Source organism: Aedes aegypti, unplaced genomic scaffold, assembly GCF_002204515.2.
Source record: "Aedes aegypti strain LVP_AGWG unplaced genomic scaffold, AaegL5.0 Primary Assembly AGWG_AaegL5_hic_scaff_698_PBJ_arrow, whole genome shotgun sequence".
Lineage (NCBI taxonomy): Eukaryota > Metazoa > Arthropoda > Insecta > Diptera > Culicidae > Aedes > Aedes aegypti.
Genome location: NW_018736382.1, coordinates 11,387 through 39,141, shown reverse-complemented (window position 1 = coordinate 39,141; position 27,755 = coordinate 11,387). Strand labels below are relative to the sequence as shown.

Sequence of the window (27,755 nt, the reverse complement as noted above, 5' to 3'; positions counted from 1 at the left end):
AAAATCTTTGCGTGTTTCACGGGTTTCACGCTGTTTCACGAACAGCAGTTGTAAACAAATTAAGCATTTTCTCCGGTTGTGGTTTGCCGTTCAGCGCGCAGAAATAATATTGAATTTCATGAATTAATACGGAAAAAGCAGCCAAAATGAGGTAAGAAATAGGGTGAGAAATGATTAAAGAATGCAAAAGCATTTGAAAACCTTGTGTAAATCGTAAATTTTCTCTGAATCGCTAGGATAAGCGTGGATGGTTTGCTGGTGTACTTCCCGTACGAGTACATCTACCCGGAACAGTACGCCTACATGCTGGAACTGAAGCGAACCTTCGATGCCAAAGGTCACTGCCTGCTGGAGATGCCCTCCGGGACAGGGAAGACCACCACTCTGCTGTCCCTGATCGTGGCCTACATCATGGAGAATCCGCACATCGTCCGGAAGCTGATCTACTGTTCGCGTACGGTTCCGGAGATCGAGAAGGTCATTGCCGAGTTGAAGCATCTAATGAACTACTACGAGAAGCAGACAGGCGTGATGCCGAACATTACCGGGCTGGTGTTGAGCTCGCGGAAAAACATGTGCATCCACTCGGAGGTCAGCAAGGAACGGGACGGGAAGATCGTGGACGCCAAGTGCTACGGCATGACGGCAAGTTACGTGCGGGAGAGGGCGACCACGGACGATTCGGTGGCCGTTTGCCAGTATTACGAGGGCTTCCCAGGCGGAGGGGAAGGAGAGTACCTTGCCACCGGGAGTGTATTCGATTGACGATTTGAAGGATTTCGGGCGGGAGCGGAACTGGTGTCCGTACTTTTCTGTCCAGATTTGCGGTAGGTGGAGTTGGGATGGGGATGAATTGATATGCATTTAATCGGTGGTTTCTTTTTTCAGATCAATCAAGCTCACGTGGTCGTCTATAGTTATCACTATTTGTTGGATCCCAAAATTGCCCGAGGTTGTGTCGAAGGAGTTGGCCAAGGAATCGGTCGTCGTTTGTGATGAAGCTCACAATATTGGTAAGATTTAATAAGATTAAAAGGAATCTCAAAATTTATGATAATATTTATCTTTGTAGACAATGTTTGCGTTGATTCGATGAGCGTCAAGATCAATCGCCGGTTGATCGAGAAAAGTACAACCGGAGTTCACACACTGGAGAAATACGTTGCAGAGTAAGTTTTCTACAGTCTGCAGGGATGGTTTTGAGCATATACAAAATAGAAGTTATAGCAGGACTGGAGGCAAATAGCATTAATGGTAAATGCCCAGGTTTTCAGCTAGACCAAGCTTGAGGGACGTGGGTTCGAATCTTGCCAATCGACGATCATTTCGTAATGAAAATACTCTAGATTTCCTAGGACATAGAGTATCTTTATACCTGATACACGATATACTAATGCAAAAATGGTCAATTTACATAGATAGCTCTCAGTTAACAACTATGGAACTGTTCATAAGAACCCCTAAGCTGAGAAGCAGATTCTGTTTCAGTTGAGACGTAACGCCAGACAGAATGAACAGGGTTGATAGTAGGTCTTTTTTAGGCTTTTGGTTTCTTTCTATTTCAATGCAAGTCTTCATTTAAGTTTTCCAAATGACTTTTTAGAGACTTGCATCAAAATAGTGGACCAAACCAAAAGAGTCCTGTTACCAGCCTTGTAACTACAGTTTCAATTCCGGACGATGCATTATAACTTTTTATCTAATATTTCAGAATGAAGGAAGACGATCGGAAACGACTCAACGATGAGTACCTCCGCTTGGTACAAGGTTTGAAGGATGCCTCATTTGCCCGGGAAACGGATATGGTCCTGGCGAACCCTGTCTTGCCAACCGAGATTCTCAAAGAGGTCGTTCCGGGCAACATACGAAACGCAGATCACTTCCTGAGCTTCCTTAAGCGTTTTATCGAATACATCAAATCGCGCTTGCGAGTGCAGCACGTGGTTCAGGAAAGCCCTGGCCGGATTTCTCAAGGACATACAGCAGAAAGTCTGTATCGAAAGAAAACCGCTGCGTTTCTGCGCCGAACGATTATCGTCGTTGCTTCGGACGTTGGAAATTACGGATCTGACCGAATTCGGACCGCTGACGGTGATCACCTCGTTTGCAACGCTCGTTTCGACCTATACGAAAGGGTTCACGATCATCATCGAACCGTTCGATGACAAAACACCGACCGTTTCCAATCCGATATTGCACCTTAGCTGTATGGACTCCTCGATAGCGATGAAGCCGATTTTCCAGCGCTTCCAGAGTGTGGTGATTACGTCGGGAACGCTGTCGCCAATGGATATGTACCCGAAAATTCTAGACTTTGAACCAGTGGTGATGAGTTCCTTCACGATGACCCTGGCTAGGCCGTGTCTGCTACCGATGGTAAGTATAGAGGAAACTAATCAAACGAATGCTTTGGAAATTATAGAGCAGGTGACAGGTCTCTTTTAAGAGACTTGGTCACTATTTAATGGCAAGTCTAAAAAAAGTATATTTTTATTGGATGATCTCTGAAGTCTCTATTTAACTGAATGATTTTTAAACTTTAAAGTAACAGGAATTCTTCAAGTTTTTTCTCCAGAAATATATATTGGAATGCTCTCAAGGACTCATAACTCTATAAATTCCTCCAGAGATTCATTCGTCAATTCTCTCAGGAATTTGTCTAGAAATTCCTCCATTGGATTTGGATTGGATTGGATCCAATAGAGGAATTTCAAGGAACTCTCAGAGAAATTTCTTCAAAATTTGCTCCAGGAAGTATTAGAGCACTTCAACGCTAGTAACTCTAGTAATTTCCACAGGGATTACTCTGAATTTTTTTTCCAGATACTGTTCCTACAGAGATGTTTCCACTTACTCTTCCAACGATTCGTCCAGTTGTTACTCTACCATATCTTCCAGAAGTTCTTCCAAGCAAATTTACAAAAGGTTTAAGCCAATCTTCAAATACTAGATATTCATGTTGGGATTTTTCCAGCAAACCCTAAAGAAGTCATCCAGGTATTATTTCAGAAATATATTGGAAACTCTTCCAGGAATTCCTGAATAAATTTGACCATGAATATTTAGAGTGTCCAATGAGTTAGTTTTTTTTCCTTCGTTTCATTTAGGAATTACTCGTGCAGTTCGTTTCTCATTTCTCAAGTATTCAATAAAAATCTTCATTGATTCTCGGAAAGTGTTTTTAGCGGTTATTCCTTCTAAAAAACTCCTAAGGAAATCCGTTCTATGTTTTCAAGGAAATCTTTCAGAAAAATTCAGGAAATCGATTATTGAAGAAAATTTCCATGACTTCTTCGAGAGTCCAAGCGTTCTAAAGCCTCTTTGGTTTATCCAAAATAATCTCTAAAGTCACTGTTATTCTCTCCTTGTAGTGTTATAAAATTATATAGGCTCCAGAGAAACCTTCAGAGACTCTTATGTTATTAGTTTGGGTTTACCCTAACAAAAATAATAAGTTGAATTGGCTTGTTTAGGAGTATCTTGTTTTTTACATATTATGATTCTACGTTAAAAACTGAGCCAGAATCCAAAGTTTCATAATTTTCCGTGCCCTGGAACTATTTTTAAAACACTTTTGAACTTAGTATGGAAATCGCGTTTGAATCACCCCTCGGCAAATTTTACTTCGGGACGAGCTGTCATTATGTAAATTGAAATGTCATTGAGTTGACGGAATGAAATCTTTTTTAGTCATTTACTATATCAAAATTAAGTTATTAAGGCGCAATAAAATCGTGTTACACTTAGAAAAATGTGCTATTTCAATCAAGCTACAAAAAACCGTGAATTTTTCATCACTAAACAACCCAATTCCTGGATTAATGCTTTGAAAACTTCCTTGGGAAATTTATATCTGGCCAAGATCACAGGGTTTGATTGTGCCAAAGTAAAAGGTGCACCATAATAATACCCGTCTGTGAAACATATCACCTTCCCAACACTTTGGCACACCTCCAACGGTTCATGATTTATCATGAAACGGTTGCTTTCAGGCGGAGGATCTGTTAACTTGTTTCGGCATACTATCAGGTTCTCTTCGAACGGAGGAACCGCCAGGGCTCAGTAGTTGCTTATAAACCAGTGCTGGTTGTTGATATTTCAGTTCGTTTACACGAGCTGTAGCATCCTATGTATTAATCAGTCAGTAATGGTGGTTAAGTTTCGAAGCCAACGTGTGATCAATCGTTTTATAATGCAACATAAGAACCTGCGTTACACTCGTCGTTATAAAATTAGTGATTGTGAGGGTGCTAATGATGATATTTGAAAAAATGTATGGCGATGAAAATTTAAAAATGGCATTGGAAGTGATTGTGAAAGTTTTGTAAAAAACACATTCATAATAATACTAATATGAACCCTACTAGTTTAATGATGGTTATAATAAATTCAGCAATCATTTTTCCGAATATTGCTATTGCCTAGTTCGTAACACATTAATGATAAAAGTATTCATAATGACGTCGAGTGCAGTAGAATTGATCGAAGTAATTTGATTTTTCTACTGTAACTTTCTTGATCGTAGTGTTAAATCGTAGTTTGATTATCTTTTGATTATTTATAAGCGGTTTCTTCACCACAGCTTAAGCCCTATACCTAGTTTAACTATATGTGTACCGCCGTGCGGGGTGACATTGGGCCTAGGGGGTGACATTGACCGCCACTTTCGATGCATCTTATGGCTAGCAGGAACGTCAAAAAACTAATGTATGACCATCTATTGGCTATTTATCACTTATTCTTTAAGCTTGACATTTTGTTTTCATTGTTCTGGCATTAGCTTGCTGTAAAAATATTGGCCCAAAGTCACCCTTATGGACCAATGTCACCCCGCCTTACGGTAAACGTGGTTTACGGCTTAAGCGAAGGTGAAGAAATCGGCCCTTAGTAATGATAACAGATGGTAAATGATAATGAAAGTGGATTATTATGAATGTAGTGTGATGTAATTTTAATAAAAAAAATTGTAGCTATGATAGTGAAGTGATATAATGAAAAGTATACATATATCATGCGTATTACGAAAGCCAATGAGTGATATTCGGTGATATAAGCGACAGTGTCAAAAAACAAAAGTGTCGATGACAAAAGTGTGGTAATAATGTGACAGTGACTGATGAAATGAAATGGGGAATTAGTACCCTTCAATAAAACTATTTCGTTCTTCACTACAACCACTTTAGTAGCATTTCAGGTTTTAACATAATTTTATAGTAGTCTGGAATACTAGACTGCAAAACTACGGCAAGGGCTGATTGGTGCTTGAGTACACAGTAACCATTTGAGCAACATTGCTCAGAAACGTCTGTGTGATGAACGCAATAGAGGCTTAGGAGCTTAGGGCAGATTAAAAGTGCCAGTACTCCCACTATCGCTACTGACAAAACAAAAAGCTTCAGGAATTCATCTATAAATTTCTAAAAAAAAACCTTTTGAAATAAGTTTCTCTCCAAAATTTTGTTTCTAGGGGTTCCGTAATACGATACTTTTGGAGCATATTGAATTTTCCCAGGAATTGTAATTCCTCAAGAGATTTCCAGAGAGATTTCTCCAGAAAAAGGGCTTAAAATGGCGTACAATGACTAAAAATGATATAAACGGCTTAAAATGAATAAAAATGGCTAAAAATGACTAAAATGGCTTAAAACGGAATTAAATGGCTTAAAACAGCATAGGACGGATTTAAATGGCTTGCAATGATTTAAAGCGGCTCCACATAGGTAAAGTCGGCTAAAAATGGCTACAAATGGCTGAAATGGATAAAAATGGCTAAAAATGGCATAATGTGGCTTAACATGGCTCAAAATAACTTAAAATGGCTTAAAATGGTTAAAATGGCTAATAATGGCTTAAAACGGCACAGAATGGCTAAAGATGGCATAACATGGCATACAACGGCTTGAAATGGCTTTAAACGGCTCAAAACTGCATAAAATGGCGTATAATGGCTTAAAATGGCTAAGAATGGCTAAAAACGGCACAAAATGGCTAAAAATGCCTTAAAACGGTTCAAAACAGCATAGGACGGCTTAAATAGGCTTGAAATGGCTAAAAACGGCACAAAATACCTTGAAAATGGCTGGATATGGCTAAAAATGGCTTATAATTGCTTAAAACGTCTAAATCTGGCTAAACATGGCTGGAAATGGTTTAAAATGGCTAAAACCAGCACAAAAAGTTTAAAATAGCTTAAAATGGCTAATAATGCCATGAAATGGCTTAAAATGACATAAATTTGTTTAAAACGGCTTAAAATAGCATAAAAGTGACTAAAACGGCTTATAATGTATTAAAATTGCCTAAAATGGTATAAAATGGCTTGAAACGGCACAAAATGGCTTGAAATGGTTCAAAATGGCTTGAAATGGTTCAAAATGGCTTAAAACGGCTTGAAATGGCTTAAATAGCCTAAAATGGTTTACATCGGCTTAACATGGCTTGAAACAGCATAGGACGGCTTAAATCGGCTTGGCATGGTTTAAAACGGCTCAACATTAGTCCGTCCCTTATTTTTCGAAAATGCGAAATGTTACAAGTTCGTCATTGTAAAGTGCTCGTTGTTTAAAGTGCCTAAGTAGTCTCCCAACAACCTTAAAGGTGTAGGATTTCTCGTACTCATGCTGCGTGCACTAGAGCAGCGAGCTCGATTTTGGCCACGGGGTCATCTACTCCTAATACCTTCAGGAGGGTCGTTGGGGGACCACTTAGCGTTCACGTACGGACTTCATATTTTTACCTGATGTTTTTCTTACCAAAATGAGCACTTTACAATGAATGATGAACTTATAACATATAGCATTTTCGAAAAATGAGGGACGGCCTACTTAACATGGCCAAAATTGGCTGAAAATGGCAAAAAATGGCTAAAATGACTTAAAATGGCTAAAAATGGCTAAAATGACCTAAAATGGCTAAAGATGGTTAAACACGGCAGAAATTGGCTTAAAATTATTTGAAATTGCTAAAAACGGCACAAAATGACTTAAAATAACATTAAATGGCTTAAAACTATTTGAAATGGCTAAATATGGATTACAATTGCTAACATTGGTTAAAATGGCTAGAAATTGCTGAAATGACTTGAATTGCCTAACAACTGCTTCGAACAACTCCAAACGGCATGAAATGGTTTAAAACGGCATAAAGTGGCGTAAACCCAGAAAATCCATTAATTTCCACAGGTGAGGTATTTAATTAAAAAAAATCTCAGATTCTGATGTTATCCCAGAGAATTTTCCATCGATTCTTCCACAGATTTTTCCAGTATTTATTCTACCAGATCTTCCAAATACTTCTACAGAAGTTTTTGTAAGAAAATGCTCAAAGGTTTAATCTAGTTTTCCCAAAAATCCTACAAGAATTTCTCAAGCAGTTCGGACGTTGATTTTTCCAGTTATTCTTTAAGCTAATTTTCCTTTATAAACTAATCTACAGTTTGATTCGGGTATAGCTCCAAATTCTTCCAGAAACTCTATCAGGAATTCCTCAATAAACTCAACCAGGGATTCCTTCTAAAGTTCCCCTAAATTAAATCAACTTTCTGGCAATTTAATCCAATTTCAAGTAAAATCTCCATAGATTATTCAAAATTTTATTTACTGTTTTACACCACCAAATACGACAGCAACTAGTTTTATCATTCCAACACAAATTCCTTCGATGTTTATCAAGAAATTCCTTCAGAAAATTTTACAAAATATTAACCAGGGATTCGATTGATTATTTATTCCAATAATTATCTCAGCAAATCTATTAAAAAAATACACCAGGACTTCCTTAGAAAATGAAGTTTTTTTCAGAGATGTTTACAAGATTTAATCAGGAGATTCTATAGAAGTTTCACAAGAAACTACTGATTAGATTATTGGATTTGATTTTAAAATGCCCTCCGAATTTTTTCAAGTGTTTCTCCAATGACTTTCAAAAATATCCTTCACAATACCATGGAGATAACTCTGGTTATATTCTTTGAGAACTTCCTTGGGAAATTATTCAAAGAATTCTTATGAGACTTCGATAATGAATCTCTGAAGTAATTTTTGAAAGAGAGAAAAATAGAATATAGAGAAATTCTTGATTGAAAACTTTAAAAAAATCCTGGAAGACAATAATATGCAATTGTAAAAAAATCAGTGGAGACATATCTGGAGAAAAAAAGATGCTTGAATTCTTGAAGATGTCCAAAATCTTGGATGAAATTCTAGAGATATCGATGGAGGAATCACTGGATAAACTCCTGGACGACCTAGGATTTTCTTGAAACAAAAAAAGAGAGAACATCTTTGAGGAATTCCTGCTGGGGTTATACGTAAATATTTAGGTTGAATTATTGAAGGTATCTTGAACGAAATTTACAGAGGAATTCCTTGAGAAAGCCGTGAAAGAATCAATAAGTAAAAAAATCTTCGGAGTAATGCGTGAAGAAAACTTTGGGTAAATATCATGGAAACTTAAAAGTTCGCGAAGAAAACGAGCAGTAATACAAGTGTCGTAAATTTCTTAACTTTTATGTTTCACTTGGGGTTGTAGATTCACTCTTTGTTTAAACTTTCGGTATATTGAAGAGAAAACTAAACTACGTGTGGTTTCTACCAGATCACAGAATCTTCTGCTGCTGGATCTATATTCGATACGCTTCTTAGCCTACTTAATAATCGATCGGCTTCTCGGCCGTATAACGACAGGGGTTGGATCGTTTTACCGAACGCGCTAGATTAGATTCGTACGCGGTACGCTACAGTCCTTCCTTCTCAAGAACCTTGCTACAGTGAAACCTCCATGAGTCGATATTGAAGGGACCATCGACTCATGGAAATATCGAGTCATGGAATAGAAATCCTTTGGAAAGCTGTTTCTAGGGACCATCATAGTAACCATGAAATTTTGTTTCTAGTATGGTTCCATGAGTCGATATCGAGTCATGGAACATCGACTCATGGAGGTATCACTGTATATCTAATTCTTCTTAAAATATAATTTGAACTTAGGTTTAAATAGTACAATTCAGATCGTATTTCAATAAAATTCATTAATTAAAATCGAATGCACTATGCGCAAATTTTTCCTCAAAACCAGACCGGTCAAACTTTATCTTTCATTTCTCGAGCGCGACTCCTGGTCATCATTAGGCTACCGCTCGTTTTCTGACGTCTTGCTCTCTTAGGAATCGGTTCACTCAATACGTCCGGAAACCCTAGGAATGGTTCTTCCTCGGCATCGGATCCGGCACAACCTTGGTACTCGTCTGACTCCGCGCGCCCGCGCTTCCGATTCATTTCCGGAAGTAGCAACTTGGATCCTCGAACCGGAGTATGAGTCAGCTTCAATTGATTCTTGTGAGCCATGATCGTCGTCCTGTGGAGGGAGATTTGAAAGGTGTTTTTAGAAAGTTGTTTCACAAATCTCGCCTCTATCCACCGTTGAGGATCAGTTTTCTTGTAATTTTTATAGTAAATTATATCTCCTTCCACTAATTTATCAAAAGGATCCGGTTTAGGAGGAGTTATTACAGGAATGTCCACGGGAACAGGTTCTTTTAAAAATTGTTTGTAACCCTTTTTTGGATTTATCAAATCAAGTAGTATTTTTGGTTTGTACGATAAAACTTTATGTGACGGTGGGACTCCTTCTTTGCTAGCAATTTGATTGCGATAGTTAATGAGAAAATAATTGATTTTAGAAGTTAAATCTAAATCTCGTAACTGAGGATCCAACAGGTACTTTTTGAACACATCTTTTACTACCCTGACTAAACGTTCAGCTTGGCCGTTGCTGCTTGGATTATATGGAGGGCTTTCCATTACTCTCACTCCATGTTTTTCTAAGAACGCTACAAACTCCTTTGAATTGAAAGGCGGACCTCCATCCGTTACCATCACATCAGGAAGCCCATACCTGGCAAAAACTGTGATGAGAGAGTTTATCACACGTTTTGCTTCTGTTCCATGTAACATGACCTCTACCTCCACCCACTTTGAGTGACTATCAACGATGAGCAGAAATGTTTTACGTTCAAAATAGAAGAAGTCTGCATGTAACCTACTAAAAGGCCGCGATGTTGGTATCCAATTACTATGAGGAGGTTTGGCAGGTACCGTGCCCATTTTGATACAGGCTTCACATCTTTTTACAAAATTTTCGATGTCCAAATTAATACCTGACCAAAAAACTTTTTGACGTGCTAACTGCTTCATCTTTACGATGCCGATATGGTTCGCATGTAATAATTTAAGGACATCTGCCTGTAGGACTTCAGGTATAATAACTCTGTCTTGATAGAGAAGGCACTTCTGGACCACCTCAAGATCCGTTCTAATTGAATACAAGTCCTTAAGCGAACGTTGAACATTATCAGGCCACTCACTTTCTACAAATTGCAACACCTCTGCCAAGCAAGAGTCTTTTTCAGTTTCTCTAGCAATCAAATTGTAATCCAACGGAAACACATTCGAAAAGTTCAAGCTATTGATATTACCTATATCAAGACTCTTGGGAATATACTGCTCCAGTGGAAAACGCGAGCAAAAATCAGCGTTTCCCATGTTTGTTGATGCTCTGTATGCAATTTCGAAATCATAAATGGATAATTCCATTGTATATCTCTGGAGTCTAGTTACATATAACGAATTGTTACCGGATTTGCCGAAAATTCCTACCAAAGGTTTGTGGTCAGTATAAACCTTAAACTTTTGGCCAAAAAGAAATTTGTGGAATTTCTTCACGGTACAAACTAACGCCAATGCTTCTAAATGAAGGATTGGGTATCGTTTTTGTGCAGAATTCAGCGAAAACGATGTAAAACATATGGGTTTTTCTAATCCATTGATTTCATGGGCTAGAACACCACCCAATCCGTATGAACTAGCATCCGAGACAACTATTAGAGGTTTCTTAGGATCGTAGAATTCCAGCAAATCAGCCTTCAACAGAGCTTCCTTGCTGAACTGGAAAGCTTCTTCAGAATCATTTGTCCAATAAAAAATTGCATCGTTTGCTAGCAGAGCGTACAAACTCCTTAGTTTGGAAAACAGATTGGGAACGAACTTATTGTAAAAATTAATCAAACCAAGGAATGCTCTAAGTTCTGTTACGTTTGTCGGCGCTTTAGCTTGACTTATCGTCGAAACTTTTTCAGGAGATGGCGGTAGTCCTTTGTCAGTAATGAGATGTCCTAAATAAGGCAATTGTGAAACAAAAAACTTACACTTCTTGAAGTTTACTTTAATATTAGCATTTGAAAGTCGTTCAAGAACCGAATCCAATATTTCAACACATTTTTCAAATGTTTCAGCTGCAATAAGGACATCATCTAAGTATACACTAACACCCTCTAGGACCTGATCCATAATTTGTTGAAAAATTGCCGCAGAACTTGAAGCTCCTTGCGGAAGTCGGTTGTAGGTGAATAATCCTTTCATGGTGTTGATTACAGTGAACTTTTTGGACCGCTTAGACAGAGGAACCTGCGTGTACGCCCCCGCTAAATCAAGACAACAGAATACCCTACAGCCTGCTAGTGATGCAAAAATGTCCTGTGCTAGTGGTAGTGGATAAGTATTTGGAACTATTGCTTTATTGATTGATGCTTTGCAATCTATTACCAATCGTTTATCTTGTTTTTTTTTTTAACTACCACTATCACAGGCGATGCCCACTCACTAGCCTTTATGGGTGTGATTTCCTTCTGCTGCTCCAGCATTTCCAAATGTTCCGCTAGTTTATCCTTTAGCTTGTAGGGTACCGTATACGCCTTCTTGAAAATGGGCTGCTCGTTTTTCAGGATCAGTTCCCCCTCATAGCCTACGATAGGTTCTGAAAAATCTTTATCAAAAATTTTCTTGTACTTTTGTTTCATACTGTAAACAATGTCGTCAATACCTTTCTGCTCATTCAGATTATTCACCAAAGTAGTATTCGTAAATCCAGATCGCCATCCAGGGAAGAAACAGTCAAGCCATGATCTTCCAATCAAAGGAACAAAACTGTTATTGCATTTAAGCACTACTAACTTTAGTTGTGCAATCAAGCCATTCAACTCTACTTGCACAGAAATTTCGCCTAAAATCCTCAGCCGCGCACCATCAACAACAATAAGCTGTCTATTGGTGTTACGCATCGGAATTGCCTTGAAAAATTTCCTACAATCGGCCTCACTGATCACAGAAACAGCTGACCCTGAATCAATTTCCATTTTCAGCCAACAGTATTGCACCTTTGCACTCATGCATGGTTCATTCAGTTTGTTAATCGCAGAAATCATTAAACACTCCATTCCATCTGTTTCTTCGTCTGAATTATCATGTCCACCTGACCGCTTGAAATCGTAGCTCGTGTCTTTTTCACCCTTCTCAACATGATGCACTGAGTTTCGATTTTTCAAGCTATAACAGTCTCTTCTCAAATGACCTCGTTTTTTGCAGTAATTACATATCGCATTAGCATATGCACCACGATTTCTAGCTTCAGACGGTGATCTACCACGAAAGCTAACACGCCTATCGTACCGATTCACGTTCCTGCCTCTGTATGACCTGTCTAATCTGTCACGTCCATAGTCTCGACTACTTTCACCAACCTTTTGACCTAATCTACTCTTCACTGAATGCACTTCATCTCTTCTTGTATCGCTACACATCGCTTTAGTTTGTCTGTTGGCTACCTCACTGCTAAGCAATTTCTTTTCTATTGCGTCCAGTGTCAGTGTCTCCGACATTAGCAAAGACTTTTGCAGCTCCCGATCATGAAGTCCCATTATCAAACGATCCCTGATTGCAGTTTCCTTAAACTGCTGAAAATTGCACAATTCTGCCTGAAGCTTCACCGACAAAATGAAACTTTCAGCTGATTCATCTGCTTTTTGAAAACGATTATAAAAATAGAACCGTTGCATCACGTCGGGATCTACCTTGTCGAACCTTTCCTTCAACTTTTTCACCATATCAGCGTAATTCAATGTTGCTAATTCAACAGTGGGAAATATAAGTTTCAGCTCATCATACACAACCGGGCCGGTTAGAGCAATCAGCACCGATTTTTTGTTTTCTTCCGTCCAATTATTGAAAGAACTAAGATGCTCCAAACGTTCCATATAATTTGTGAAGGACGTACCCTTCACATAATGGTCTAACGTTCCAAACGAAGGCATGGTGCAATAGCAACAATCAGCAGAAATGGACAAAAAATCCACTTACTTGATGCACTTTTTCTCACCACTGGTGCAACTGTTGATCACACTGTTGTTTACGTCTGTATGAGACACAGTCAGTTGAGTCTTCTCACTACTCACAACCGCTCACAACCAGAGAACTCTCACCAGTCAGCACAGTGACAAGTTCTCACAAAGTGACAGTACTCCCACTCTCTCGCAAAGTGCTCTACCACACGATCGCTCACACGCTCACCACTCTTGCTCGTCGTTAGTGAGTGGGTCGGTAGAATGGGTGGCACGCCGACTTTCTTTTTGCTGATGCTGAGGCAAACAATGGTACCGCGGTAGAACAAAAATGACCAAATCGGTGGGAGCGGGGTGGAGTACTGTGAATAATGGAGAAATAAAATGGTGAAAAGTTGCACAAAATGAAATTTTTAGTTTCACAATATAAATACGCTATTACAAATGCTTGAGACACATGAATTTACACGCCGAACGAAGCGCTAAATGTTTTGTTCCTCAACAATGGCTCTGACTTGAACAAGGCGTTTTGACCTCTTCAAAACTGACACAAGCACACTGTCTTCGCACAAGTTTTCTAGAGCTTATTGAGCATTTCGCACCTTATTAGACTACTGTGCAGAAAATATTTGCACAGTGAACAATTGCACACTTTACACAACCACGTACTTTAGAGTTTGACAGCATGCTTTGATACTAACTTTTTAAGTGTTTGTTTTGATTTGGGGAAACGATTCAACTGACGAAATAAATTTACTCGGTCCGGGAATGCAATCCGAACATTGTCAGAAATGCCACCCAAAGAAAGATACAATGGCTTGTGCAGAATTCATACCCGGTATACCTCTAGATGACAAGTGAAGTTCTATCCTCAACGTGAAATAGTTGGATGAGCCGTTGGACAGCGGCGAGAATCAAGTTGGTAAAAGTTCTTCCGCTTGGAGGAGTGCTGAATCGCTAATCGATTACGTACTGTATCTGCGGAAACGGCTCTGATTCCGAAGACGATTTAGATGATGAATCATCAGATAATATCTTCACAAAGAAAAAAAAAATGCCCATCCCCATTGCAGATGCTGGCTATTGGCTGCCGCTCGCGATTTTGAGACCCAGGAAAGGGGACAAGGGAAATGAAGTTTGTTTGTGGGATGTAGCTGGCAATACAGTAGACACTTTTCTGTACCAATGCTAATTACTTTCTAATAAACATAACTAAAAAGAAGTTTTCATTTCTCTGCTTGGAATTATTTTGAAACGTCATTGTTCCGTACGGAACGTGCGGAAACTCCTACAAAAAGAAAAACCCAATGGAGCACAACCCGCATCAGTAAAAGAACCAACAACAATCGGAAACATAGCCGAAATGCAGAACTCACACAGTTTAAGCCCCCGATGAGTCCCACCCTAACGACGCCGCTGAGAGTGTGAGTTACATCCATGACTGTGAGTGTCATCCGCGAGTGCCGTTGAGCGATTCCCGCCGTCATCATCGTCATCATCATGGCTCTCACTACTGCAGCAGCGTGCGCATCGCGAACATTCTGGAACACGTGTCGCGTTTGCGTGAGAACGTTCTGGAAGTACTCAAGATGAGTATAAATACACGGAGGGAATCGCTTGCGAATCAGTTTTTATTTCAACCGTCGCGGAATCTTTATCGTAGTGAAAAGTAAAAGTGCAAGTGAAGTAAAAGTGAAATAAAGTAAAGTAGAATAAGTGCAGAGAAAATAAAAAGTAGTGTGTAGTAGTAGTGTGAAAAGGTGGTGTATTTTTCTTTCATCCGCCCCGTAATACAGTCCACCCCGACCCGACCGGAGTTGGCCACGGGTGAACAGCGCCAACATAGTGGTCCTTCGAGCCGGATCCAGTGCCGCCCCACCGCCCTTAGGAAAGGATTACGCACCACCGCTACCCGACACGTTTGCGTGGCACCCTAGCCAGAACGTGTACCGCCCGAGGATAGGAGAAGCTACTACTGCTACCGCCGCCGCCACCGTTTGTGGATTATCGAGCATCCGTTGCCCGAGGAGGACTCTGCACCACCGTTCCGACCCGACACGCTGTCGTTACCCGCAACGCTGTGTGTTCCAACTGAAGATCGTCTACTATGACACCCCCGAAGACCAGATCGGCTGCTAAGGCAGCAGCTGAAGCCGCTTCCAACTGGGAAGTCACCGCCGATGCTGAGACACTGAAGGAGCTTTCGTCGCTGTCCCGCCAACGTGATCAAGTGAGCCTGAAACTAACGAGAGTGGAAAGGGCACTTGTCGCCGCTCGCAACCAGGTTAGTCCTTCCCAGTTGAGGACATTTTTGAAGAACATCGACGATGCCTACAGTGAATTCAGCATAGTGCACAGCAAACTGATCGCCATCATTCCCGACGAAGCCTTCCGCCAGCAAGAGGAGGTTTATGTGTCGTTTGAAGAACGATACAACTACGTCCGCACGACCATCGACGAGCTGATGTTAACAACCGAGATGAACTCCGTCAGAACTCCAGTGCCACAGCCACAAGTAATCGTACAGCAGCAACCATTGAAAGTTCCGATCCCCACCTTCGATGGATCGTATGCCAACTGGCCCAAGTTTAAGGCCATATTCCAGGACTTGATGGCAAACTCTGGAGACTCCGATGCCATCAAGCTGTATCACCTTGATAAGGCGCTTGTTGGCGAAGCGGCAGGGGTTCTCGATGCCAAAGTGATAAGCGAAGGGAATTACCTGCAAGCATGGGCCATCCTCACCGAACGATTCGAGAACAAGAGGATCATCGTAGAGACGCACATTCGTGGCCTATTCGACATCAAAAAAATGGCTTCAGGATCCTACAAGGAGCTTCGACGGCTTTACGACGACTGTACCCGCCATGTCGAGAGCCTGAAATACCTCGAGCAGGAGTTCTTGGGTGTTTCCGACCTGTTCCTGGTCCACATTCTGACGTCCGCGATGGATCAACCAACGAGGATGGCATGGGAGGCCACACAGAAGAAAGGTGAGTTGCCGACGTATGCGCAGACCGTCTCATTTCTTCAGACCCGATTCCAAATGCTGGAGAACTGTGAGATGGTATTCAACCCAGACACAGAGCGCTCACCCAACCAATCAGCACCGAAGGCTTCCAAAACGATTGCATCCGATTCGACCCTACGAGCAGAACCAAACGAACCTCCTAGAAGAAGTGTTTGCGACTTTTGCCAAGGAGCTCATCGCAACTACCAATGCAGTACGCTTGCAAAACTGCCGATAGTTAAGAGGATGGAAAAGGTATGGACAACTGGTGCCTGCTTCAACTGTCTTCAAAAAGGGCACACTTCCAGCGAATGCTCTTCTCCAAAGGTGTGCCAGAAATGCCAGAAGCGGCACCATACACAACTCCACAACGACGAACCAACGCAAAGCCTGAGAAACAACGTGTCCAATCCAACGATGGAAACCCGACTAGTCCCGAACCAGAACACAGTGTCCACCAGTCCAGCAGTGTCGGGTGAAGACTTAAGACCATCGCTTCAATGCAACTACGTCGATTCCTCCAAAACCGTGTTTCTACAAACCGCAGTCGTCAATGTTATAGACCAGCACGGCCGACCGCTGCCATGCCGTGTTTTGCTAGACAGTGGTTCGCAAGTGAACTTTATCTCGACCGATTTAGCGAACCGTCTAGGCGTAGAAAGGCAACGTGTCAGCATCCCGATTCGAGGTATTAGCAACGTCCGAACCAATACTCAGGAGAAGGCTATGGTAGAATTCCGATCCCGAATAACCGACTACCGAGCTAGAGTGGAGTGTTTAGTTGCACCTACCGTGACAAGCTACATTCCGTCGACATCAGTTGATGTTTCAACATGGAGCTTTCCAGTTGGAGTCTGCCTTGCTGATCCAGAATTCCATAAACCCGCCAAAGTAGATATGCTGTTGGGCATCGAATTATTCTTCGACCTTCTGCGACCAGGAAACATCAAACTAGATGAGGACTACCCCGAACTACGAGAGACTCGACTAGGATGGGTTGTCTCTGGTGTGTTCCGAGACAGATCTATCCTTGAGGAAGCTCAACATGCATTCACCGCTGTTGTAGACAGTCCCAACCGATCGGATGAACGATATCCGAACCCCAAGAGAATTTCGACTCCATCCTCACACGTTAAAAGAGAGCCCAACGTACATGTGATTTCAACCCGAAAACCGACAAACATCGACCGACGACCTCTCCGAAACATCGCACGGAAGAAGAGTATGTGTCACCCAGCCATAGACAAGCCGTCACGAACCAATCAAACCCGAGGAAATGAGGATTTTATGCGCCGCCATCCAAGCCTGGTCTTTTACCCACGAATGCGTCACAAAGGTTTCGACACCCGAACAACCGATTCAGAGATTACCCTTAGAAAAGCAGCACCGTTGAGTACTACAAACAAGCTGTTGAACTTCGTGTCAACCGGGGGGAGTATGTTCCGTACGGAACGTGCGGAAACTCCTACAAAAAGAAAAACCCAATGGAGCACAACCCGCATCAGTAAAAGAACCAACAACAATCGGAAACATAGCCGAAATGCAGAACTCACACAGTTTAAGCCCCCGATGAGTCCCACCCTAACGACGCCGCTGAGAGTGTGAGTTACATCCATGACTGTGAGTGTCATCCGCGAGTGCCGTTGAGCGATTCCCGCCGTCATCATCGTCATCATCATGGCTCTCACTACTGCAGCAGCGTGCGCATCGCGAACATTCTGGAACACGTGTCGCGTTTGCGTGAGAACGTTCTGGAAGTACTCAAGATGAGTATAAATACACGGAGGGAATCGCTTGCGAATCAGTTTTTATTTCAACCGTCGCGGAATCTTTATCGTAGTGAAAAGTAAAAGTGCAAGTGAAGTAAAAGTGAAATAAAGTAAAGTAGAATAAGTGCAGAGAAAATAAAAAGTAGTGTGTAGTAGTAGTGTGAAAAGGTGGTGTATTTTTCTTTCATCCGCCCCGTAATACAGTCCACCCCGACCCGACCGGAGTTGGCCACGGCTAACGCGCCAACAGTCATAAATAGCTTTCGAGGCATACGCCTACTGATGTTAGTGAGTGTGCAAATTGTCTCTAGCACATGAACAATTTCAATAGAATCTAAAAATTCGTGCAATGGTCAATACCACCCTCTACAAAAACTCTGCTTTCTACTTACACGGCTCACTCTGGAATTTCCTTGCTACAGGAGTTATTCCGTATGAGGCACAATATCACTGTTTTTCCTCGTCGCCAGCTTTTATGTTTCACTTGGGGTTTTAGATTCACTCTTTGTTTAAACTTTCGGTATATTGAAGAGAAAACTAAACTACGTGTGGTTTCTACCTGGGAGGGAGGCACCGATACTACACACGAAATATAGAACAAAGTTTGTTTGAACTGCAAGATAACTCCAGCTTGCCAACAACAATCAAGGCAGGCTTGGGAAAAATCGCTAGTTTTCTTTTGTTGTGTACTTTCGATCTTTCCTGACAAACATGGAAAAAGGGCCACAGTTTTCTATGCACCAAATATTAATTTTCATTGGAAAAAGTAAAACCATGCGTTCTTCAATACTTTATATTCAATCAGTTGAAAGGTGCTCACGTGACATTAATTGCATTATGTGCATGAATTGATTTTCATTCAATTTTTGTCACTTTTGATGAAATGCGAAAATGTGTTTTAATCAGCTACGCGCTTTTTCCATGTTAGTCCAATGTTTGAGGTCTGGGCTCACAGTGACAGTTCGTGACAGCGGAATCCCGGCTCACTATGACGTACAGAAATTTTGAATTGGTTTCTCCCTCCCAGGTTTCTACCAGATCACAGAATCTTCTGCTGCTGGATCTATATTCGATACGCTTCTTAGCCTACTTAATAATCGATCGGCTTCTCGGCCGTATAACGACAGGGGTTGGATCGTTTTACCGAACGCGCTAGATTAGATTCGTACGCGGTACGCTACATTAACAACATCATAAAAACCCATTGAAAAATGTCTGGACAGATTCATTGAAACAATGTTATGTACACTCTAATCTCCTGGTTCCTATTTGAATTACTTTCATTTTGTTGGTTCCTTGGTTCCATAGCATCTTTTAATTTAATGTACAAACATTAACCAAATAGAGAACATGCAGGAACCAGCAAAATAAAAGTAATCCAAATAGAAACCAGAAGGATAAGATCTGCTTTTGATTCCTGTTCGGGCTCTTGTTAGTTCTTAGTTTTAAGATTCCTAATTACTACCAATCCTGGAAATACATACGACGCTCTTATTTTTCAGATTGTCTCGCGAGGAAACGATCAGGTGGCCATTTCGTCCAAGTTTGAAACCCGCGAGGACACTGCCGTCACTCGAAACTACGGCCAACTGCTGGTGGAAACGGCCAAAACCGTTCCGGATGGAATTGTGTGCTTCTTCACGTCCTATCTGTATCTGGAATCGGTGGTGGCATCGTGGTACGATCAGGGCATCATCGATACCCTGCTCAGGTACAAGTTGCTGTTCATTGAAACTCAGGACAACGCCGAAACTTCCTACGCGCTGATGAACTACGTCAAGGCGTGCGAGTGTGGCCGGGGTGCTGTGCTGCTGGCCGTCGCCCGAGGTCGCGTTTCGGAAGGTGTAGATTTCGATCACCATCTGGGGCGGGCAGTGCTGATGTTTGGCATTCCCTACGTGTACACGCAGTCCAGAATCCTGAAGGCCCGGTTGGACTATCTGCGAGACCAGTTCCAGATCCGGGAGAACGACTTTCTCACGTTCGACGCCTTGAGGCATGCCGCGCAGTGTGTGGGTCGGGCCATTCGGTAAGCATAATTAATTTCTTGAGCAATGTATTGTTTTATCAATTTCGTTCGCTTTACGAACAGCGTCTAAACCGTTGATTTTAGTGATATGGTTTGTTCGGAGAAATTTCCATTCAAAAAGCGCCCAATATCGACAAAATTAATTACTGTTCAATGTAGAGACTTTTGCTTATTCATTCCCATTTTTCAGAGGTAAAACCGATTACGGTATAATGATATTCGCTGATAAGCGCTTCGGTCGGCAAGACAAGCGTGGTAAACTTCCCAAATGGATTCAGGAGCATCTCACTGACAATCTTACCAATCTTAGCACAGAGGAGGCGATGCAGGTAACTTACTTGATAGCACATTCCTTGGTTTTCCTTACAAATCCTTACATCTTTCTTTCTATCTCGAACAGCTCGCCAAACGATGGCTCCGTCAGATGGCACAACCTTTCACTCGCGAAGACCAATTAGGTGTGTCTTTGCTAACGCTCGAACAGTTGCAGAGCATGGAGAAGGAGAAGTTGGAAAAGCAAGCCCAAGGCAAGAAATAGTAGTGCTGTCTTCATTGAATAAAAAGTCTATATTTGATTTTTTCATAAACCTGTCGGTTTCATTTAATATACAAGATACCTACAGATGATAATAAACATCGAGATGGGGTTTTCTTTTTTAGAAGCAGTTTAGTTAGCCCGTTACTTTAAGTATATATGGATCCAACGTCTCGCCTTGTCGCTGTCTCATCTCGATAGCACTATACCAATGATCTCATTCCGTTCTAAACTCGTTTGTTTGTTGGCTTATTTGATAAATAAAATAAATTCTTCTCTCTAGCTTTGTTGCTCGTTTCTTTCTGCGTCGACGTTGGCTTTCACTCACGCACTCATCACCCAACAGTGGAATAACGTAAATTCGGAATAGTTATAATAATTAATACCGATAAGTAGTTTGATTGAAATTTGCAAAAAGAAAAACATAGAACATAAAACATTTTTGAATTCGAGAACTAAAATCTAACACATCGGAAGCAATGTTAGGAATTTTGACGGGTTTTCACAGCTTTGAAATAGAAGTCATAGAAGGTTAAAATAATGCAAAACATTTCCTCATCAAACACAAATTCGTACGTTTTGAGACAAACTTATAAGCAGTAGTGGCGTTACGTCTTCACATCAGTTTTGTCTTTCAGTCTCGAACTTTTATTAGGTATATACCTATTACATTCAGTAATCCATATCGATCATAGCGATCGGTGACGATGAAACATCATCCTGCAAGAAAAGAAGAAAAGAGCACGTTAAATAGTGTTTTTTGGAATAATAGCAGAGAATGCCGTTTTTCATACAAAATTGTCGAGTTTGTCAAACGTATTTGTTCCCTTAAGACTGATTTGTTATGAATTCTAAAATTCTTGGGGAATTTTTCTACAATGAGCTTAGTTTGAAGGGCTGGCAGCTAGTCTTTTCTAGTGACGTAGTCACTATTTTTACCTGGTCACTAAAATACTTCTTATTAAAAGTGTTATTGGGTGAATTTAGAATCAGCGTTGCGAAAATCTCAATTTCTCATTTCTCATGCTTGAGATTTTTCACATTTGAGTTGTAACTCACGCAACTAAACAGCAAAAAAAAATCATGTATGAGTTATCTCATCCGTTAGACTCATTGGCTTGTATTACCACAGCTTTTGTATGCAAAGCATATATTCTTTGTTTTTTTTTTCTAAAAATATGACTAAACTTTCTAATGTAAACAACGACATTGGGTTTTGACAGATTTTCGATGGGTTTCTTGATTGAATCATTTTTGACGGTATGAAGGTGAGCGAATGATTTTGCATCAAATTATCATGCGTGAGTTTTGCGATACAGATCTCAAATGAGTTTACTCTCTCGGGAGAACTCAATGATTGAGATTTTAGTGTAAGTATAACAACACTGTTTAGAATGTAGAGAACTGCGGTAATTTTTAACATATCTTACGAATTACCGTGACCTGCTCTAATTCCGTGTGTTGCCCAATACCGTGTATTTGGGAATTATGTGAATTTTTAGCATATATTTTTATTTATTTTTCTAAATGATTGTCACAAACGTTACCATATAAAGTAATCTTTAGAAAGCCATGACAAAATTGAACTAAAGTTTCACACAATCAAACAAGTTCCCGTGAGGACGTAAATGCCAAGAAGAAGAAGAAGAAGAAGAAGAAGAAGAAGAAGAAGAAGAAGAAGAAGAAGAAGACAGTAAATAAAACATCGGATTGAGCACTAAACCCTTCATTTCCAGCTGGAATTTGTATCCTTTGACAGATATGCATATTTCGACCTCAACTATAATGCCATCTTCAGTGTCGTGAACCAAACTCGACTAGGTAGTGGACTCAAAGCAATTACGTGCTGCAATTGGGTCCCAAAAATGTTTAATGAATTCTTGTTTTTATTTAATAATACGAAAGAGTGTGTTTTTGCATCTACCTTAGCATTTTTTCCAGCTCAAATAACGGCTATAACATATTTAAACTTTTTTTTTAAAATTTGACACTTTTGATCATGTTTGACGTTCACTTTATCGGCAAAAATGCCACAGGGCTTTAAATTTTAACACAGAGGGGTTGATCCTATCTGACATTTCGGGAGGGACACGGAAAACAAAATAAACTCAAAATTTGAATTTAAACCAAGGGTTGGGACAAAATCTCAAAAACCGTAAAAAAATGTTTTGGACTTAAATGAACGAAAATCATTTTAAAATTTAGTAGACATGTGTTTCTAGTCTGAACTTAAGCGTTTGGTATTGGGTACCCCCGTTGGTTTGACCACATTTAATCTTAACACTTTTTAATTTGTACCCCGAGTCATTTACCTCGTGGAACGGAGTAAAGTGAAAAGGAACGCTGTTGAACGGAACGCAACATCAAAACAAATCAACGAAAGAGGTAACCAGAAACACGTTTCTAGGGTGACTAGATGTTCAAATTAAAAATGAACCCCGATGGTTTGCATGAGGTACCGTTCAAATTAACGGTACTAACATTGGAACAGGGCTTTAGGACCCTAATTTTTGAAAACATTTTAAGAGTAGACTCACCTTTAAGGAGTCCCAATGAACTTTCTGAATTAATCTAGAAGCTTGCTTAAAGTATTCTACAAAATATTCCGCAGTGGATTATGATTGAGTTTGTTTTATTTAGATTTTCTCAATACGTCCCTAACTAAATAACGTCCCTTCAATGATTTAGTCTAAAATACTTACTTGCCTGTTATTATTTCACAAATTGTGCATAGATATTTGCCAGAATTCCTTCCTTTATGGTGAAACATGTCGGAATTCAAACATGGCTATCACAATGCACATAAAGGGGCGGCCAAAACTACCAAAAACTTTTTTGAGATTTTTATGTTTTTTATCATTTTAAAATATACCTCATGTATTATATTATTATGATCCTTAATTGAAATTGAACTAAAATTTAAATTTCTATGACTTTTATGACGGCAAATCGGCTGAAGTCAAAAAAATTTAAAAATGTAGCAATAAAATGAAGTACAAAATTTATAATTTAGGAATGCAATATTTCCCCAAAGTTACGCACTATCTGAAAGCTTATGGTTTAACACTTTTATTCTCAAGAAAAACCGGGGCTATGGAATTACGACTACCTACATAATGTGTGCATACGATGGTTTTCTTCAAGTCGAGCCTAGTACACGACACTGAAGACAGCCGTACAAAGGATACAAACTCTAGTAGAATTAAATGGTATAGTAGGTATTAATGGTATGTAGGTATAGTATAATATAGTAGGAGATCCCCCAGTGCCGGACAGCACCCAATACCGGACAAAGTCGAAACATTGAGAAATCATGGTCCAATCAAGATGGTGTATTAGTAAAAACGAAAGCTTTTATATAGACTAATGTTTGCGTAGAATAACACATCCTTGAAATATGCATGCCTTTTTAAAATAGTAAAAAAGTTTGAAAATCTTTATAAAATTGACGTATCTTCTTAATTTGAGCCTATTTAGTAATTATTTTGAATATGAAAAAAAAAAATACTTTGGATCCCGCAAGCATGATCTAACATAATTGTAATTTGATAGTGTAAATGTATTTTGTACCATAATTGAAGTAAATATGGACAAATTACAATTTTGGTTAAGCACCTCCTGTCCCTCAGTTTCGGACAGCTTGATTTGTTATATGATATGTTTGTAATTATTGCATCAGTGTCTCAAAATACTTTCATTTTTCATGGGTTCCGACGATAATGGTATCAAACATGCAATAAAATTAAGAAGAATGAACATTCAGAACAACATCGTAAAATGTGCTATTTTTCATCATGTATGAAAGAGGTTTTTGATAGGCATCTTGCAAACTAAGAAGAACTCAAATTATTCTTGTAAATGTTGCAAATGTATTGAATTGGTAATTATAAACTATTCCTATAGTGTACACATTCAATGATGTTCAAATTTACAGAATTCGAGGCATTTCCAGATCGTGTCCGGTATTGGGTGCCACCTTTCAAGATCGATCAATTTGGTACTAAATTACAGCATCGAAACGCAATGTCAAAATTCATATTTATTTTTTCAAATTTATTTTTGTACACTATAAAAATGATAATATTTAACATAAATGGGTAACACGAGCCCATAAAATCAATATATTTCGAATTATGAATTTAGTGGCTTAAGTGTCCGGTACTGGGGGATCTCCCCCTACTAAATTCGATTTTTCATCTACTTATAGGTATTCCACTAAACAGATCGAGGATTTATTATAAAGAAATATTCTGTAGAAACAGATCTGCTATCAAGTTGGATTCGTCGAAAAGTGATGGTGCTCTACAGACACCATGCACGTTAAAGGTTTAAAAGAGAACAATCTTCAGCCTTATCAAAGTTGACCGTTTTGTAGGTAAATTTACATATGCTAATTGAATTCGAACAGGTAGATAACTCCGTTTGGTTTCTCTACTCAATAGGTTAATACCGTCAACGTACCGGTACCTGCTCACGACTTTAAAAAGAACGGTAATTTGAGCAAATTTACAAAAGATCCACCACAGTATGATTAAATTTGTCAATTTGTATCGACTTGTGGCTAAGGTTTCAAATAAACTTTGTTTAAACTATCTTTTTTCAGTGTGAGCAGCCTGCTGGAGCATGAGCGGGTGCTGGTGCACTGATGGTATATAATATATTTAAGGGGCAGGATCCGTCATTGATTTCGGAATTTTCAAAAGCAGTTTTTTCGTTCAAAATCAAGATTGTTTACAGGAAAATGTGTTCACTGTATGTTATTCTCCAACCGAAACACAGTGAACACATTTTCATCGAATAATTTTCAGTTTTGAACAGAAAAACTGCTTTTGAAGTTTCGATGATGACGATGATCACGATGACGGAGCGTTAGACGTTAAATAAAAAGAACAGTTAAACATATCATTACTCACTCACCTTTACCTCCTACTTCATGAGATCGATCGTGACCAGCACCAGGCAGCCCAGGGTCCAGCTGAAGATCACCAGCAGCCAAAAGTTGCCCTTGAACGGACTGCGGAAGTCGTTCACAATACCGCGGCCAATCATGTTTTCGCAAACTCGCCTCGCCGCGAACACCAGGAAGATCGGAATCAAATACTGGATACCGGTTCCGGCGTAGCATCCGGTGAAACCCACCAGCGAGATAACACTCTCGGTGAAGAAGCACACGACGATCGGCGGCAGGATGGCCAACAGTGGGAAGAACACCCGCCGCAGGAAGAAGTTGTACGACTCCAGCTGGGTCGTGTCTAGGAAGAGCGTCTGCAAATTACTGCGCAGCGTTATGGCAATGATGGGGAAGCTGGTCGACAAGGTGAACACCGGGAACAGTGCCAGGAAGTATTCAATTCCTTTGAGGAACAGGCTATCCTGATCGGAGTTGGGAACAAAGTTCAGCGTGTACAGGTCTTTGATGTCGCTGAAAGCGAAAATTCCAGTCAGGGCCAGGGACAGATAGAATCCACAAATCAGGAGATAGTCCATCGATATAAGCGACTTGATGCGACGCTTGTTCGAGATCGGAGTCAGCAGACTGGGCAGTGAGTGGTGGCACATAAACGAATATATACAGGTACCTATCAGGTATGGAATGCCATTTACGTCTGCGCGCTTCGGCACAATTGGCGGATTATTCTGCTCTGCGAGAAGTCGATGAATGGCTATGCTAATCATGACCGAGAACGCCAACCAACGGAACATAACCGTTATCAGCTGCAAGTACTTGGTTTTCTGTACGTTGAAGAAGGTGAACGGCCCAAGAATACTGATGAACACTACCAGACACAGCCTGTAGATGTCGAATCGAGATAGCGCACTGTCTTCCCAGCAACGAAGAGTAATATCGTCGTTGTCCGTTGCGTTGGCGGAATGATTATGGGCACTGAAAAATAGGAATTAGTAGTTTGCCGACAAAAAAAAAAAAAAAACTGAGCATACTCGCAATATTGTCCCATTAGGAAAATCAACATGTTCAACAATTGAAATATAGTTCATACTGTTGTTTAATATTCCCAAATCCATTTTTGTTACGCTGTGTAATAAACACCGTCCAGGTATTCATGAAGCATACTCCAAAGTGACGAGATTTCAATTGGGACTGTTATGCGAGTATGAAAAGAATAATTATTGTCACTTACCACAACACGTCTCTCAAACTTTTCGCAACTGCAGCAGAGTAGATGCTCAAATCCCCATACAGGTAAACGGCCAAACAGAAATAGAACAGAAAACGCCCAACCCGCCCGAAGAACAAATTGGCCATCTCGCCCAGTTCGATCTTGTTCGACAAGCTGTAGTACTGGTTCCGACAATACATGATATTCAACGGGGTTTGCTCGATGCTGGCATCGGTCACATCGCCACCATCGACGCCCGAAGCGATCAAGGGCTGTGTGACCGTTTCCACATTGCTGTCCTCATCGTATTCAATCACCCGGTCGCGCTTAATGAACTGCAGCCGCTTCCAGTTCTGGATGGCATTGGCGCAGGCCATCGTTTCAATCACGAACGTAACCGTAATGTAGCTGACGAAGGCCAGCACCACGATTAGGCCGGATCCCAGAACCCATCCTGCGTGGCTGAATGCCGAGGGAAGGGTCAGTGCCCCCGTTCCGACAATTAGGTTGAATATGAACACGAAACCGATCTGCGGGTGGAAAGAAAGAAGGTCACATCAATGGACTCTGCTTCAGGCTGATGATTCATTCCAAAGGAACGAACTTCTCTTGCTGACGATTCATTGTTTTTGAAACGGCAACAGATAAAAGCCAGATAATTATGACCAATGGCCCACTTAACTCACCCAAGTCGGGTACTCTTCCTGTGCGCTACGATTAGGCATATCCATGCTAGAACCCTACGTTTTCACTAATCATTGACAACAGCTACTGTCAGCTTGGATTCAACTGGTAGGAATTATGCCTTTATTTGTTCGATAAATTGATGATAAAGCCAACAAATTCTGAATTATATTCAATGATTTTTTTATGCTGCTTGCCTACTAAAAATACACCACAATCACAAAAACGAAAGCAAAACAAAGACCTCCCCAGAAGATGTGGGAGGCGGAGAGCATAAAAAGAAAACGTAAAAACAGAGCTGTCATGTTTGTCGGAGTGAAAAGTGTTCGCTTGATGACAGTGAATGTGCGATTTTCAGCCCTTAAGGCTGGTTTGCTACTGACAAGAAAAGGAATCGCCTATCTCGATGCGTGGAAAATTTCTTCCAAGAAATAGTCA

The 27,755-nt window shown here is 40.4% G+C and overlaps 2 protein-coding genes across 2 annotated transcripts; one reads left to right on the top strand and one right to left on the bottom strand.

Moving 5' to 3' along the window:
* On the top strand, positions 1-20,613 carry LOC5576340 (TFIIH basal transcription factor complex helicase XPD subunit). Its single transcript, XM_001656024.2, is given in 12 exon segments — positions 1-151; positions 237-714; positions 716-808; positions 810-827; positions 889-948; positions 950-1,013; positions 1,073-1,169; positions 1,712-1,958; positions 1,960-2,376; positions 19,453-19,979; positions 20,170-20,308; positions 20,380-20,613. Coding segments are annotated over 12 exon segments (2,283 nt in total). The 5' UTR covers positions 1-146; the 3' UTR covers positions 20,518-20,613.
* LOC110681311 (transmembrane protein 104 homolog) lies at positions 20,550-27,602 on the bottom strand. Its single transcript, XM_021857069.1, has 4 exons — positions 27,320-27,602; positions 26,655-27,163; positions 25,432-26,398; positions 20,550-21,234 (listed from the first exon to the last, which is right to left on the bottom strand). Exons 1-3 carry the CDS (start codon positions 27,362-27,364, stop codon positions 25,441-25,443), a joined length of 1,512 nt encoding a protein of 503 aa, XP_021712761.1. The 5' UTR covers positions 27,365-27,602; the 3' UTR covers positions 20,550-21,234; positions 25,432-25,440.
* Between the last annotated feature and the right edge of the window lie 153 nt (positions 27,603-27,755).

Excerpts from the sequence above, each read along its gene's own strand:
- LOC110681311 (XM_021857069.1), bottom strand. The coding sequence starts at position 27,364 with ATGGATATGCCTAATCGTAGCGCACAGGAAGAGTACCCGACTTGG. Across the intron at positions 27,164-27,319 it reads AGGAAGAGTACCCGACTTGG|ATCGGTTTCGTGTTCATATT; the intron begins GTGAGTTAAGTG and ends TTCCACCCGCAG. Across the intron at positions 26,399-26,654 it reads AGTTTGAGAGACGTGTTGTG|TGCCCATAATCATTCCGCCA; the intron begins GTAAGTGACAAT and ends CCTATTTTTCAG.